This window comes from Drosophila persimilis, unplaced genomic scaffold (assembly GCF_003286085.1).
Source record: "Drosophila persimilis strain 14011-0111.01,24,50 unplaced genomic scaffold, DperRS2 tig00000191-arrow-pilon, whole genome shotgun sequence".
Classification (NCBI taxonomy): Eukaryota; Metazoa; Arthropoda; class Insecta; order Diptera; family Drosophilidae; genus Drosophila; species Drosophila persimilis.
In genome coordinates, this window is record NW_020825298.1 from 3,538,976 (window position 1) to 3,555,852 (window position 16,877).

General features: G+C 46.7%; 2 protein-coding genes across 2 annotated transcripts; one reads left to right on the top strand and one right to left on the bottom strand.

The window, feature by feature from the left end:
* Positions 1 to 4,122: 4,122 nt before the first annotated feature.
* On the top strand, positions 4,123 to 13,476 carry LOC6595471 (TNF receptor-associated factor 4). Its single transcript, XM_026988610.1, has 2 exons — positions 4,123 to 4,696; positions 11,554 to 13,476. Exons 1-2 carry the CDS (start codon positions 4,412 to 4,414, stop codon positions 12,745 to 12,747), a joined length of 1,479 nt encoding a protein of 492 aa, XP_026844411.1. The 5' UTR covers positions 4,123 to 4,411; the 3' UTR covers positions 12,748 to 13,476.
* Positions 13,477 to 13,481: 5 nt separating this feature from the next.
* LOC6595555 (vacuolar protein sorting-associated protein 53 homolog) lies at positions 13,482 to 16,650 on the bottom strand. Its single transcript, XM_026988611.1, has 4 exons — positions 16,509 to 16,650; positions 15,939 to 16,445; positions 14,702 to 15,876; positions 13,482 to 14,634 (listed from the first exon to the last, which is right to left on the bottom strand). Exons 1-4 carry the CDS (start codon positions 16,611 to 16,613, stop codon positions 13,728 to 13,730), a joined length of 2,694 nt encoding a protein of 897 aa, XP_026844412.1. The 5' UTR covers positions 16,614 to 16,650; the 3' UTR covers positions 13,482 to 13,727.
* Positions 16,651 to 16,877: the final 227 nt, after the last annotated feature.

A 16,877-nucleotide genomic window follows, 5' to 3' on the forward strand; every position in this document is an offset into this window, starting at 1 on the left:
CCAATCGCTGCCATACCAGTCGCTGCACCTGTTTCCGTTGCATAATTTTCCAGAGCAAACACCACAAATATGTGTGTTCCTTTATGAGTCTTTCTTCGGACTTCCATAATATTTACATGCACCTCCAAGTAAACGAGCCCAAGCGAGGCATTCCGGGCGAGGCGATGGTTCTAATGAAGTTGTGAGGGAGTGTGGCAGGTGTCCGCCGTTTCTGGGGCAACCTAAGATCCCTGTATGCGCCACGCTTACCTTCTAATAAGGGATCAGAGAATAGTTCTCAAATTAGTTTATATTTATTGTTCAATTTGGGTGAAAGGTGCAGGAGAAGGTCGCAAATCATTAGGAAATATGAGTAGTTCTATAACTATCTAAAAGATTCGTTGGATAAGAGTAAGTTGCAGAACAGCTTTCCAAAGTTATAATGCATAAACCAAGTATGAGTAAGTGAGATATAGGAAGATATCGTTGGATCTATTTCTATTTTACACTTTGAATCTGAATCACACCTCCAGCATTTACGTCTCATCTTTGTTGCCACAGTTTGTAGTTATTATTTTCTATTATCTCTAGGGCTGTTTATAGCTGTCAATCAATACCCCGATCTGCATTTACAGCCTTGGCAAATATAATTACAATTGTTTGCCTCTCTTTCCATAAATCTTGCTACTTTATCAGCCGAACCTCTCGGGCCTATTCTGAGAAGTACATCGCAGACTATACCTCGTGATTCTTTTTTGCACTGCTAACCATCCGCAACTAATGCAGGAGTAGAGCAAGAGCACCAGCAACCGAAAGGAGAAGAGACCTGAAAACGAGAACGAGGACTTCGACTGGATCGGGAGGAGAGCGGCGTGTGCGGTTGCCCAGGCCGTTTATTGTTCAGAGCCTTGGTCCAACTGTGGAAATCATAAAAGATCATAAATAAATAGCACAGAAGATTTACATTTGCCCGGGTATGTGCCGACTGCAGGGAGCAGCAGAGTCTGAGGGTCGGTCACACTTTAATTACTGGAGATAAAGCGAGTCTAAGCGGATCTCGGGCTGGGAAACGCACACAGAGGAGACCAGACCAGACCAGAGACAGAGACAGAGACAGAGACAGAGTCCGGCCAGTCGAGTGATTCATGCTGATCTGTCGCTCGGTCTCTTTCTGTGTATATCATGCTCCGTGTCCGTCTCCCTCCGGGTAATTGATACCCGAGGTGTTGATTTGGAAAACAAAAAAAACTGTTTGCTTATAAACAAAAGGCCCTGCTATGTGCTGAAGCAGCAGCAGCAAGCAGCAACAACTGAATTTTCGGGAATTTAGATAAGAAGAGCCAACACTTTTGTGTTTTCATCTGAAACCGGGGACCCAGATAAGGAAGCCATCGGAATCCAGCTTCGGTCACACCCATCGGAATAAGTAAAAGATCTCTGAACCCCACCTAAATGCAAATCAATGAACCATTAGAAACTCTTTTCTTTACGGTAGGTCCCCCACATCTCACTCCCTGACAGACTGACTTTCCTGACAGCCTGATTGTGGGTCTTCAGCCTCAACATCAACTTTAACAGCCTCCTGATAAGCCAAACGGTGGGGACTTATCAGTGGATGGCCACAAATATTTGATCTCCAGCTTGTTATGATTTCTTGAACAAATGTTGAATGTTGAATGTTTATGCAAGATTAATGGTCAGGCGCACGCCTTCCGACTCCTCCTTCTCGGAGGGCCACCGAAACTTAATTTCATATACAAATTACATCACCGCCGACTTTTCTCTGATCTTGAACTATTAATTAGGCAAATTTCTGTTTGATTGGTGGCTGCGCCAGACAACGGATGTGAATGTTAATGGGGATTCAAGTTTGAAAATTGATCTGGGAACGTTTTTGGATAGGAAACAGTTCAGTTTTGTACGGGAATATTTAACTTTTATTCAACTAAGAAGTTGAATGTTGCATAATCGCACCTATACGTGCATTTCGACAGAACATTGGGTAAGTGAGTCGGAAAAGAACAAATTTTATATCAGAAAAGATCTTATTTAAGCAAAAATTTAAATATTTCAAGCGTTTAATCCTTAAACCGAAATAGAAAATCAAACAAAAAATATTTGCGTATTTAGGAAAATTCAATATGTTCTCAACAAAAAACTGTAGATAAAAGAATCAAATGAACTCCGGAAATCTGCACACAGCATCTGACATATTTTCAAACACAAGAACCCATGGCAGAATAGGATCCTTTTGGTATGAGACCGATCGGATCCTCTTTTGTGCGACACCTTTGGAAATACTGTCAATAAGCGCATTGTTCGATGCCAGCCAAATGCAGCTGCTGCGTATCATTTGCTAGGCCAGAGAACAATAGAAGAGAGCTGAACAGGACCGAACAGGAATGCACAGGATCTGGCAGAAACATGTTCCAGGCAAAGGACGACTTATTGGCCAGGGAAAACGAGAGAGGCACAGACCCAGAGCATCTGCATCTGTCATGGCCGACATGTGCCAGCAAGATGCTAACGAATATTTGGCGGTAAAAGCAAAATGGAATTAACACGAACCAAAATAATAACAGTTATACTGGGGGCAGGAGGCGGAGGGAGACGCACCAATTAATCACGAGCTCTGGAAAATCTGGTCAGTCTGGAGAAACTTTCGGCTCAAAGCTGAGGCTGAATGAACTCATTCCATTCGGAATGATGGCTCTGAGCTTCTAAGCGGCTTTCGGGCCATTAACAGAGAGTGATGGAGAGAGAGAGAGCCAGAGCCAGCTCTCTCTCTGGCTGTTGCTGCCACTCTCCCGATGCTCTTACTTGGCCAAAAGAAGCAGCAACTACTTTTCTTGGTTTTATGACTCTTTTTTTCGGCAACGGCAACATGCTCAGTCAACCTTGGCAAGGCCGTTGTTGCCGGTTTTTTATGCTGCCTGTATGGGTCTGGTCTGTGTCTGTGTGTGTATCTGTGGGCTGGTCCATGCCTGTGTATTGGTTTGCGTGGGTCTCTCTGGTATGCGGCCAACGGAAGTGCGTTCGGTCTGTAATTGCCCGGCCAAACGACATCCCTCTAGCCCCTCTCGACCGACTCCTGGCCAGCAGATGGTGCGGCCCTTTGGTTAATTGCACCGCCAATGCATAGCTGGCATCATTAGACCTCCGTTTGGGTGTTCGACTATTGGGTAAATATAGCAATTACTGCATCCGTAATATGTCCTGTTGCCAAATTGAGTGGAAACCGTTGCCAGTCCCCCACTAACAGGATGAGATAAATTGGAAATGGTCAAAGCACATGTAAAAGAGGAAGTAATCGCTTAAAAATGTATAGTACCTTTAGGAAAATGGCTTGGAAAACGCTTTAAGATTGAGGAATTTCAAATCGGTTGGAAAATTTGATATATGTAATAAGAGCCGAAATAGAGGAACATGTGGTACAAACATTTCAAATGTTCACTTGAAACTGGCTCAAAATGAAGAGTCATATTTTATTTGCATCTTGAACTCTGAAAAATATAGCTATTGTTAATTTAAAACTGCTTGCTTTCCTTCTATTGTTTTATAAAATCTCTTAAAAACACTCAAAATTAAGCCTTTAGTTTCTCTATAAATAAATACAATAAATAATGTTTCATTAACAAAAACCACAATTCAAAGAATCGAAAGATACCCACCAAAGGTGGTCTATAAATTTCAGCAAATGGAAACATTGAATTACTATTTATTTGAATTGCTAGATTTGATGTACTGCAAAAAGTATCCGCTTTCGTATGAACAGTATATTATTATTGTCCGATTTCAACCACCAGTCCAGTCTCTCTCATTCATCTTTGTTTCTCTGGCATTCTCTCTCTCACTCTGTCTCTCTCTGTCTCCAAAACAACTCTCCCCCGCTGTAGGCATGCAATATTCGCTCTCTCGCTCGAAAGTGCAATGCCAGAGCTGATCAACGACTGTTGTCCCGCTTGCACAACCCCCGAAGATACAGATACTATATACTGTAAACCATGATTGTGTGAGTGAGCGAAGTATCTGTGTGTGTGTGTGTGTGTGGAGTCGCTACCAGGCCCGCCGCTGCTTGCCACTGCCTGCCGCGACTGCGTCATTTCAGTTGCTTTCAAGCAGGCAACGCAAACGGTTCGTTTTTCGGTCTCACGGAAAGAAGTATCTGAAGATAGAGTATCTGTAGCTGAAGCTGCAAACGATACGCGTGCGCCGTGCGAATTTCGCCAAGTTTTGAAATAGTTGAAATCAGTGATATCAGAAAACCAGACAACAATCAAACTAAAGTTATCATGTCACAGTGCCTATAAGCAGTGAAACAATCAATAACAACAAACTAAAGAAAAAGCAAAGACTTGCCAATTGAAACACTTTTGGATTAGTTTCAAGCTACCAAGTGAAGCTACCAACGAGCTACCGGAGATCTACCAAAATGGTACGCAGCCTGGCCCAGTGGACCAAGACGCTGAGCTTTCCCTCGCGCCTGTCGCCCAACCGCAACTCCAAGGATTGCTCCACATTGGCCAGCCCCGTGCCGCCGCCGACGCCGCCACGCAACAAGACGCACAACCATTGTGCCACCTCGAGGTCCTCCTCATCGACAGTGTCCTCGTCGCACTCCTCTTCGGCCAATTCTCACAGTTCACCGACGCCAGGAAGCAATGGCACCAACAACAACAACAACAACAATATGCCCATAACGGAACTGGAACAGATTGTAAGTTATCCAAAAAAAATGCAGATAGTACGAGGAGTATTTTCTCCCCCTTGGGGCACTTCCTGTTTTGGCAATCCCCAGCTGAGCAAACAGCAAAGACAACATGAAAGCTATGCAAAGCTATGCCATGCATTCCCTATCATCGGTGCATTCCATGCTGATAAAGCTCATTGACCCAGTTGAATGGGCCATATGGCCGGACAGGCAGGGCTTAGCCGCCACTTACCACCATTATCAATCAATCAGTTTCATCAGTTTCGTAAAACAAATACCCGTAGTCGTACCCGTATGTAGACCAACTGGGAAAGCAAACCAAACTGATAGCGCGGGGCATACGGATTTCCACACCAGATAAGCGGGTTTTTTTGATTTCAACTATCGAATATTCGTGCCCACTCCACCACATCGATCTGATCGATCTGATCGATCTGAGGCTATGCAATTACAAAGAGTCCCCACTGTTTCATGGCCAAGTTGAGAGCAATTTGCACAATTTGCTGTTTGCTGTTTGACAAAATGCCGCTCACTCAGAGAGAGAGCCCGAACAGAGGCCCGGGCCCGGGCCCGCCCAGAGAGAAACCCCTGCCTGACAAACATATGGCCGGGAAAATAGACATAAAACAACGCGTCGGACGGAGAAGAAATTGAAATAAAAATCCGAAAAGCAAACAGGATGTAGACACGCTTGAACAGCCCTGAAGGGAATGCTATGGTATGGAGTATGATATGGGATGTGCAGCAGGGACAGCTCAGACAGAGACAGAGAGAGAGAGAGTCGGGTCGGTTGGGTACACATCATTGGGCGACACATGCACACATGTGCACAACGTGGCTGACAATTACGCGTACCCAGGGCTCCACATGGTATCGAAGGCCCCGACTCTGTGGGTAAAGGCTTACGAGTGAACTATGGAGGAGTATAAACCAGGGAATGGGCATGGGAATACCTAGAAACTATTTGTTCGTTTTGTGGAAGTTCTGATTGCATTGAAAACGTGGAAGATTCGGGGATTTTTTATTAAATTTACATCCGAGCTAAACTAAGATTCTCTTGGGATAGTATGCGATAGAATGCGGATCTTGTGCAGCAATCAGAACCCCCGTAGACCATGGTCAGACCTCGTTGGCATTCTTTTGCGAACCCCCTTTGGACATTCTCTATGGTCAATGGATTCTCCATAAAACGAGCTGCATTCATCGGAGGCCCAGCCGCACCCATAGAGCACGACAAAGTGGCGCTGAGCAACATGCCACACTTTTCATTCGTGGAGTGGAAATGGAAAATCGTGAGCAACAACAGTGGCGCCTGCGACGCATCCGCGGCAAATGGCAAAGTTGAAAAGCCCGTAGCCCGTAGCCCGTGCGCTTCGGCAGACCGTTAGACAAAAACAAAAGATACAAAAGATAAGTGGCAGAGTGGCACAGCAGCAGAGCTTATGTAAGTCAGAGTAGCGCATATTTGCCATTTGCGAAAAGCGAAACAAGTTTCTTGTTTTGGTTCGTACAAGTATTTGGCCTGCAGCGGCGTTTTAGACTAACGATGTGGATTGCGGATTGGGCCAGCATCTGGAAAAGTTGCCCAACGGCTTTTCAGCCACGGTGCAAAGTACAAACATCCTTGGCCAAAGTTAACCAGTTGCCCCAACTAAGCCACCACACCAGCCACATTACTGACGGGGGCGTCTGCCGCTGCCGCTGCGACTGCCCCATCTAGTTTCCCAGTTCATGCCACAATCCCAGTTGGAATTCGAAGTATTCCTCAATTATGGGCCGTTACCTCTTGTCTCTGGCTCGAGAGAAGCGAAGCACTTCCGTCAGTGGAGAACAGACAGATACAGATTCCCACAATCTGAACAGATCCTGTTGGTTTTCCCACACTTTCAACGGATGCCAATGCCAAGCCTGCCTAGAATGTGCTCTAGCAATGCCTTACATTTCGCTTTCGATTAGCATTCGATTAGCATGCCGTTGATAATGACACATTTCACTCTGAGACCCACCGAACCCGCCGAACCCGCCGCTGACTCAACAGATTTCTTTCTTTCGCCGGGGACCTTGTCAATGCGAAAGAATTGCGAGAATTATTGCTAATGCCGGCAAGAATTTCGACAAGAGTATGACGACCCCACTGGCTAACTGTCGTTTCCTGTCCCAGTCCAGACGGCCGGCAGCTGCTTATTCGGGCCAACAACAGCAGCGGAAAAAGGTCAGACCCGCATTTTACAGACACCAAAGAGCCAAGCAACCAAACAGCAGCTGCCAAAGGCAACAAAAACCAAAATAATGACAGCACTGCACAAAAATTCACCTGCCTGCAAAATACTAGTACTGAACGCTGCCTCTGAAGTCTGGCAACAATGCAATGGAAATCCAGAACATCAGGGGATCGTAGTCATAAACCTAGATATGAGAGCACTGTCAATGGAAAATACGATCGATTCACCATGATTAACAGGAAGAGTATAAGCAGCACAGGCTTCTCTATGATTACCAACAGTACAGCAATAATGTGTGTTATTAATCCCGATCCTGCTCGAGGACATGGCTGTTGATGCTGATCCAGAGCACATGCCTGTGCCTGTGCCTGTGACATCTGCTCAAAGTGATAGTACTCTTTGTGAGGGTATCAGATGCACACACACACACACACACACACACATCTTCGATGGCTGCTGTTTCCATGGGCAAAGGCAGGTGCAGAGAGGTACGGCGGGAGCAGCATTGTCTACTTGTTTGGAAATCAGCTGCTCTGAGCCTTCTCGCCCCCCGTCTCGGGCTCAGGTGAAACCAGTTTGTGGTATTGGCCATGTTATGTTTTCGTTTTTTTGCAGCTGTCTGGCTGTGGCTCTGGCTTTGGCTCAGCCATTGAATGATGTTGGTTGTACGAGTATTTACTGCTGTTGCTGCTGAAATTACATACAAGCCGAACCGAGACCGAGTTTTTTCTTTGTGAAATTCACAAAACTGCGCATCAGCTGTTTTGCTCGCTCGCTTCGCATGGAAATTCGCCAGCGCTGCACTTTTGCTGCATCGGGCATCGGAGGTATCGATGCATTTTATTGGGTCACTCGATAACATCATCAGCAGCAGGGAGCAGGGAGCAGGCAGGCAGACCACAAAACAGTTGGAAGCTCTGTCGTGGGAAGTTTTGGCCTTAGGCAAACAGCCAGAAGCGATCTAATTAGAGCTCCAGCTGCGGGTAAATAAAAGTATCAAAGACATTTAGCACAGTTTTCATAGAGCTTATGCTGTTGATACTGCTCGTACTAATGGCTTACCCCTCCCCCCCCCCCCCCACAAAGTGTCTTATGAATGTTGAGAATTTCTTGGGCAAACACCAACCAGAAACTCCAAATAAAAAAAAACTAATTCCAATGCTCACGTACCAAATAAAAAGCATGCCAGAGGCATCGTTGGGCCCATGCCAAGATTTCCCTCTCCAGTACATTGCCCTGTTGCTGGGGACACAAATGAATGTTGGTTAGGAAATTCTGTGTGTTAACAGACGCAACGGAAGTTGGCCCAGAGGGGGCCTTAGGTGCTAAGTCCCCACTCCACAGGCATCCCACTGATGTTGATTGCATTGATGATCTTTCTGTTAGCGACTGACAAATCGTGTTACCCTAAAAGAATAGATCATTATTCATGACCATTCATTATTAAACTGAATACAATCAGATGTAGCTCTAATTTGTTTCACAAAGCTTTACTTTGCAATAAAACATTTCCATTGGCAGTGCATATAGATCATTTATTGATGTACCTACAGATCAATTGATTACAGCTCATGTTATATCACTTCTAATCATATTTATGGCTAAGAAGACAATTACAATAAATCCCCAACTAATTTCAAGATAATTTAAATAAATCTACAAATAAATCAGTAATTCTTACCTCCCCCCAAAACGAGCCACCCTTCAAATGAAAGTGCCTTCCGAGATCAATTTGTCTATTAATAAAAACATGACCAAAAAATGTTCCCTTTGGGGCTTTCAACAGAAGCATAAACAACGCCTTGGCATGGGATGGGTTGCTGTTTGCTGGCTGATTGAAGGCAGTCCAGACCGAAACCGAACCGAAACCTCCCCGATCTGCTGGGTCTGAGGCTGAGGCTGGGGCTGGGGCCATAAAAGCCTTAAAAATAAAACAAACTTCTTCGTCTACGAGCGCCTTGAACTTTATGGGAACTTGTTCGGATCTACTCTGGAAGGAGAGGAGGTGGAAAGTAGACTAGACCCATGCCAAGAGAGATCGGGCAAACGGGCACATGTCTTACACGGAATCGAATTCATTCGATGTCTAAAATTATAAAATTGTTTTCCTGCTTATATCTAACTTAATTTTTATGATCTGCTGTGCCCCGCCGCAGTGCTGCAAAGTGCACCCAAGTGGAGTGGAGCATCGTCGGCTGCCACTCCAGGAGACTCCAGGGGTAGAGATGGTCCCGTCCCCCATAAAAATAAAACACAATCCGGCAACTGCTGCGGCTGCCGTTGTCCATAAATAATGATCTTCACTCTTTTTATTTCATCTCTTCTGTGTTTCCACTTTCATTTTGCTGAACATTGCTTTGATTTTGGTGTTGGTGTCTATCTGTCTCTCCGTCTTTCTTTTTTTTATTTTATATAGTTTTATAGTTTCTTTTTGTTGTACTCGTATTTCCTCTGCATGAAATTTGGCCACGCTTTCGTGTGGAATTTCAATTGGATTTGTTTAGAGCTTTACATAAGAACCAATCAAATGGAATGACGGTCTCTGGGCGGTTGAATAATGCTTCATAATTATAGGAAATACTCGCGGTTCTCTGCTACTTTTTGGCACTTTAAAGAAAAGCAAAAGTTGCCTAAAGTCATATAATTATATTATTATATTATATAATCAAGCAGCAAACGACCTCAGCCACTCCGCCGGAGAAGTGGAAGTCAAAGTAAATTAACCTCGACAAGGAAGAGGGCATGGGCTGGTAATTGCCTCTAAAGAAAACTTCATCTGCTTTATAATTGTTTGGTTTCCCTGTAAACAGTCGGTATTCGTTGACAAACCGTTGGAGGAGAAACCATCTTTTGATCTCTGACTCTGCTGCTCCGTTATGCTCCGGGTGCTGCGGCTCCATATCCATGTTCTTCATTAAAACATCGACATGAAACAGGCAACGAATATTTGTGTAAACATGAGCACAATTTGTTTATGGTATCTCCAGTTGAGGTTGAGTGGCAGCTACTTCCTCCATGCCCCAAGCTGTGGGTGGCTTCAAGCTTCATTCAAACTTCATTTCAAATGGATACGAGTAATTGGTCCATGGCCCTCTAGAGAGTTCAAATTCGATGCTACAGTTCAGCGCCTAATGGTCTCAAAGTTGACATAAAACAGAAACAAAACTCGTTTTCACGTTAAATGAAATTACCAGCAAAAGGCAGTTCCATAGAAATATGTGCTCGTATGTATTATATTTTACTTCTTCTCTGTTTTATACTCTATGCCCATTCGGACGCACATGGGATCCGATCTCAACTGAACCATACAGAGACTGTATCTCTCTCTGGCTCTCTGCTGCGGCCCCTGCCCCCTGCACCCTGCCCCATGCTCATGTGTTAATTGCTTATTATATCTTCGTTTTAATGTCGCGTCTACAAGTTGTCTCTTTCTCTGGGAGTTGGGTACCCACAGACTCATGCCCCGACCCATGCCCATGCTCATGCCGGGGGCAGATGCAGCGACATGTTCATTTATCAAAAGTCAAGCCACGCTCTGGCTGGGGCTGGGCGCCCCCCACTCCATGAACAAAACTGCAGATAAGGTCAATTAAAAGAGTCAACCGGAAATGTCGCGACGCTCGCTTAGGAGCTGCACGGAGCCGTTAGGGGGCGCCTACCATAAGAGTCTCTCGTGCTGGCATATTCCCCGAATTGGTTTGTCCTCTGCCCATCTGTATATATTACTCATATTAATGATTACCCAGATATTAGATGTCGAAAATCCATATGTATCCATGGTTCGGAGCCCAGAATGGGGGCGTTGTAATTAGATTAGGAATCCAGGCACTCAGCCAGCAACAGGCTGTGGCATGCAACTCATAAATATTTTCGCACAACAACGCAATGTATTATTTTAATCTGCCGGATGTGAAGTCGCACTCCTCGGTCCCATTCCCCAGCTGCAATTAAAAGGAAAATGAAGCAAAGAGAAATGCAGAATTGCAGTTGGAAAAAAAACGATATCTACTGGGGAGCCAGTGAAAAGCGGGTGCAGTTCTTATAGGCAAGAGGCAGTCAACCGATGAAGATGAAGTCCAAGTGTCCGGGAGAGTGCCCAAAATGATCGTTAGAAGCAACGTCGCAGTAGGACAGGGAGGACAGGACAGGAAGTGTCTGTCTAGGTGTGCCTAAGAACATGATCGCTCATGTGTAAAATAGTTGACGGGTTTTTTCCGTTGAGAACAACCGTGAACGAGAGGAACAAAGAGGAAAAACAAGGTGCAAAGCAGGTAGCCGGAAAATCAATATCATTCAGGTTGGGTTGATCGAGAGATAAGCAGGGGAAGCATCCTCGAGGGCTGCTTATCGGGTTTTGTAGGCGATTTCCAGTCACCTATAAATGGAGGGAGGAACCACTCAGATCACAACAGTTCCCGTCCAACTTCCGCACTTGAAAAGCCGGTTTTTCTTAGATGGGTTTTTGGCAACGATTTGGAAAATTTCAAAGCAAAGTAAAGCAAAGTTTTTTATACCAAACGAAAGTGTGAAAGTTTTCTATTCAATGTATAGATCGTGTCCATATATCAACCTGCATATATTCCAATATATCTCATCTTGAACGATGACTAATCTCCGAATTTCCCTTTCTTATATTTCCAGATCTATCCCGGTCCAGATCCCAAGCACATCATGGGCTCCCTGGTGTTCTGCATCCACCACAAACAGGGCTGCAAGTGGTCCGATGAGCTCCGCAAGCTAAAGGGCCATCTCAATGCCTGTAAGCACGATGCCACTCAATGCCCCAACAAGTGCGGCGCCCAGATCCCACGGATCATGATGACCGATCATCTGCAGTACACCTGCACAATGAGGCGCACGCGATGCGAGTTCTGTCAGAGCGAGTTCTCTGGCGCCGGGCTGGAGGAACACAACGGTAGCTGTGGCCAGGAGCCAGTCTACTGTGAAGCCAAGTGCGGACAGAGAGTTCTGCGCGGGCGGATGACCCTCCACAAGTCGAAGGACTGTGCGAAACGTCTCCGCCGCTGTGCCCATTGCCAGCGCGAGTTCTCGGCGGACACACTTCCGCTTCATGCGGCCCAGTGCCCAAGGGCTCCATTGGCCTGTCCGCAGCGCTGCGATGCGGGTCCGATTGCCCGCGGAGAGCTGGAGGCGCATCTGCGCGATGAGTGCCAGTCGCTGGCTGTGGCCTGTAGCTTCAAGGAGGCTGGATGCCGCTTCAAGGGCCCACGGCAGATGCTGGAGGCGCACCTGGAGAGCAATGCGGCGGCTCATCTGTCGCTGATGGTAGCGCTGAGCTCGCGCCAGGGCCAGCAGATCCAGATGCTGAAGTCGGCAGTGTCCAAGCTGTCCATCAACTACACGGGCACCCTGTTGTGGAAGATCACCGACTGGTCGGCCAAGATGACCGAGGCGCGGGGCAAGGACGGCCTCGAGTTGGTCTCGCCGCCCTTCTACACCTCCCAGTACGGCTACAAGCTGCAAGCCTCCATGTTCCTCAATGGCAACGGACCCGGCGAGAACACCCACGTCTCTGTGTACATTAAGGTGCTGCCCGGAGAGTACGATGCTCTTTTGAAGTGGCCCTTCTCGCACTCCATCACGTTCACGCTGTTCGAGCAGGGCGCCCAGAGCGGCCAAGGGGGCGTGGCCGAGTCCTTTGTACCCGATCCCACTTGGGAGAACTTCCAGCGACCCTCCAACGAGCCCGACCAGCTGGGCTTCGGTTTTCCCCGCTTCATCTCGCACGAACTGCTGCACAGTCGACCCTTCATCAAGGACAATACCGTCTTTCTGCGCGTGAAGGTGGATCCCAGCAAAATTGTGTCCGTCTAGGTACCAGAGACGAAGGACCCCGACCCCACCACTAGCCCTAGACATTTACTCGACTTCTGTAAATACTGTGTATTTAAATTTATGAGTAAATCCTACCGTAGCCCACTCCCTGTACAGCCACGGGCCCTCAGCGACAGCTTCGGGCGGCAGTTAGCCGGAAAGTGCTAACTGGCCTTGGAATGCTGTCCCAGACCGACCCCCGACTGCGTATTAGTCATATTCACTCGTATTCAGCATCAGCTTCAGATTCGTGGATTAGGTTCTTGCAGTGCTGGAATTAAACCAAAGCATACATACATACATACATCTATAGAATATAAAATAATAACTTAATGAAGATAGTACTACCGCCTTATGGGTACGCCTAAGTTTGTGTGTTAAGTCTTTTGTTTAGAGATTTGTATTTTTGCGCGCAATGCGAACACTTTCAAAAGATCTTCAAACTAGACCGTACGCTCAAAAATCAGTTTGTGGATAATAAGTTGCATGTACATAGAATAACCGAGATACCGCAATCGCAATCGTAATCGCGACCGCAACGGCAATCGCACCGCAGCCCTAGTTCTAGTTCTAGTTATAGCATCTAGCATCTAAACCAACGCATTAGTCATTAGTACCATGAACATGAACGTAAACCATGAGAATACAACTTTCAGCATAGTCAGAGATAAGTTTGTGTTTAAAAACTAAGAAGTCAAAACTACAATAAAATCAACTATTCGAAGAAAAGAATCTTTACATCTTTACAAACATATTTTAATATATAAAACGATAAGTTCAGGGCAGACCTAAGGAACTGCAAGTGGATTACAACATAAATTGGAATTGGTTTTGGTATGCTATCTTTCTTTCCAGTTAAATCTACATGCGATAACTACATATGTATATCGAAACTTTAAAGAACTTTGTCAAACTCAAAGGTGCTGCTAGAACTTAATGGAATGATGGGTCAGAAGGGATTACAAATACTCGTAGTTTGACTAGGGAAAGCGTTTCTTCAGCAAACTTTCCAGCTTCCGAATGCCCGTCTGGGAGCTGCCATCCGCATTCTTGTCCGCACTGCCCGTGAAACTGCCGACGCTGAAGATGAAGGCCCGCTTGGGTGTGGCGGATGAGGCGGTTGTCGTTGTGATCGTTGTAGAATCACCCGTGGCACTCGAGGCACCTGGCTCGGCATCATCAACAATGCCTCCCGGATGAGTGTGATCTGTGCTTTGGGTGTCCTCATCGCCGCTGGCGGCTGGCTCAATTAGACCACTAACCGCTGCCGCCGACGCCGTGTGCTTGAAGAGATCTATCAGCTGCAGTTGATCCACTCGCTTGACCGCTTTCATGTCAAGAATCTTCTGATACTCTGCAATGGTGATGTCTGGCAGCAGCTTCAGCACCTGCTGCGTAAAGTGTGCTGGCGGCTGGACTGGAGTCATGACCACCTTAATAATCATTTCGGCCCGCGTCATGTCCTTGACCACCACCTTGGTGTAACTGGTGGGCGCTTTGCGATTCACACTCGACCCGACCGAAGGCAGCTCCAGTAGCGCCGTCTTCAGCGAGTGCGTGTCCAAGAGAAGCTGTTCACAGCCCAAGACATTATTTGAGCCATCCGAAAGGGTGAGCTTGCATCTGTACAGCACATTGATGAACTTCGGAATGAAGGCGGCCACGAAGCGATGGCAGAACTGTGTAAAGTATTTACGTGAGCTGGCTAGCGTGTCCCGGATGGTGGGCACTGTCTGCTTAAAGTTGCTGCAGATGCTGTTGATGAATGCGCTCTGATCTCCCACGTTGTTGATGTGCTGCCATTGCACCTTCGCCATGGCCTGCAGCGAGGTCTCGCATCCAGCCTCCAGATCCTGAACCAGCAGTTGGATGCAGTTGGAAATTATTCTACGGAAAAAAATCATATAATATTAGCATTGCATTCTGTAACGTATAAAGAGAGAGGAGCACTTACCGATGGAACACATCCTTTTCCTCACTCATATCGATCTTGGCGACATAGCCAGCGGTGACTTTCTCCTTCAACTTGTCCTCCAGCTGCTGGACCGTCTCCAGGCAGTACTCGCCAGTTGTCAGGACGCAACAGATCCTCACGAGATCGTCGCGTGTAAATCGTTGCGTATCGCCCTCCTTGAGGAAGTTGTGGAACACCTGGCCAGCAGCCGAAGAGAGGTTTTGCATGTCGCGGGTGAGCAGAGAAACGCTCTTGCCAATGGAACTGCTGGTGGTAGTCGGAACGAGCTTTGGGGTGCTCCCCTCGAGCACCTTTGCGGCGTACTCTCGAAGGTATTTCTTGAAGACCAGAGCCAGGTCGTACATGGGTTGCTCGTTGCTCAGTTGATTGCACTGTACCATGCACTTCTTGTAGAACACGAACAGATCTCCAGAACTGGGGTACACGGTGGTCTTGGCCTCGGCGAACTTGTACGGCTCCCGGGACATCTCCACGAACTTGTCCATTAGCTCGGACAGATTCCGATCGATGCTGCGTATGTAGATATCCAAGTGGGATTTGAAGCACTGTCCGATCTGGTCATGGAACACAGAGATGGCGACAGGCGCATCTGCCCCAGAAGGCGGCACCAACACACGCGTCTGCTCCGCGGGCGTGGCTCCAAGAGTAACTCCCGTGAAGCGTTTTGATAGCAGTTGTTCGAAGGCCTGCGTCTTGTTGATGGCAAAGAGTAGCAAACGAACATCGATCTCATTGCTCCGCTTGGCCATTATCTGCGACAGCTGCTCGCGCGTCTGCCGACAGAACTCCACGGTTATGCGCTCTGAAACTTCCCAGTCCAGTGGAAAGACGGGTCCGTACTTGTCCTCAAAGTCTAGCAGGTGCCGCTTGAGCCATGCATATCGCTTGTCGATTTTGTCCAGCCAGGCTATGTCCTGGTTCTCATGGAATAGGTGCATGTACTCTTCCAGCTGCTGGGCAATGAACCATTTGAGCAACTCCTTCTTCACTTTTGGATCCAGCACGGACATAACCTTGCACGCATCCCCCAGTTGATTCAGTCCCAACCTATACTGCTTCTGGCCCGAAGGCTTCGAGGCAAACGCCTCCTTGAAGTCCTCGGTGATTTGCTGCGCCAAAGTCACCTGTATTTTGTCTACGCTCTGGGAGAGATTCTGCAAAAAGAGTATGTATGCATGGATGCATAAGGTTCAAAGAGAAATCCATAAGCACTCACCTTGATTTCCTCAATGTCGGAGAACTGCTGGAAATGCTGATTAACCTCTGTGATGGCCTGCAAGGGATTCAGAATCTCCCCGTATGACCGTCGCTCAATCAGCTGGTTAAGGCTCTCGATTCCTCCGACCAGCATATGGAGATGATTCAGCGTAGTAATGGCCGATGTGAGGTTCCGCTTGGCACAGTCCAGCTGCTTGATGTCGCGCGTAATTTCCTTGACCATCTCTTCCGTGCGCTCGGCACGCGTCTTAACGTCGATAATGTGACTGAACAGGGAACTAATCACCTTCTGCGCCTCGCACAAAGCCAGTTGTCCGTCCTGCCCCGTATTGGTCTGCCCGCGCACCACGGATCGAATGTTGTCATCTATCAGAGACACCTCGCACTGCATCTTCTGTATGGTCTCATCGATGCCCACCAGCGACTGCTCGTTGGGGAACAGCTGGTTGATGTAGTCCACGGTGTTGAAGTCGGGTGCATCCATAGGATCCTCCGTTTTTAGGACCTGAAAACCGACCCACAGCATTGCGCTAGTATAAGGTATTTTGCGGCGTTGGCGGTTTCTCACCTTGTCGATGACCTGTTTCACCTCCTTCGAGAAGTGTATCTTGTTGTTGGCCACCATTTTCTCGGTAGTAGCCTCCGTCTCCACAGCCACACCAGCCTCGCTCATTTTAATTCGTACGTTGAAATTTCTTAAATTATTTTTTTTTGTTATGGTTTTTTGTACGTTTCAATGTGACCGCGGATTTATTTATCAGTCTGGCCCTCAGAAATATACCAAAATAGACCAAAATATACCGTAAATATACTGACGAATTCAAGTTCTATATTCCGTGGAATATATTACCAGCAATATCATAAAATGTATATAAAATATATAATAAAAATATATTATAAAATATTACATTATACTACAAATTTAATATATATAAAA

What these genes read in the sequence shown, in the direction of transcription:
- LOC6595471 (XM_026988610.1), top strand. Translation starts at nt 4,412, where the DNA reads ATGGTACGCAGCCTGGCCCAGTGGACCAAGACGCTGAGCTTTCCCTCG. An exon ending in TAACGGAACTGGAACAGATT is followed by an intron (nt 4,697 to 11,553) that starts GTAAGTTATCCA and finishes TTATATTTCCAG; the next exon opens with ATCTATCCCGGTCCAGATCC.
- LOC6595555 (XM_026988611.1), bottom strand. Translation starts at nt 16,613, where the DNA reads ATGAGCGAGGCTGGTGTGGCTGTGGAGACGGAGGCTACTACCGAGAAA. An exon ending in TGAAACAGGTCATCGACAAG is followed by an intron (nt 16,446 to 16,508) that starts GTGAGAAACCGC and finishes GTCGGTTTTCAG; the next exon opens with GTCCTAAAAACGGAGGATCC. An exon ending in CCGACATTGAGGAAATCAAG is followed by an intron (nt 15,877 to 15,938) that starts GTGAGTGCTTAT and finishes CTCTTTTTGCAG; the next exon opens with AATCTCTCCCAGAGCGTAGA.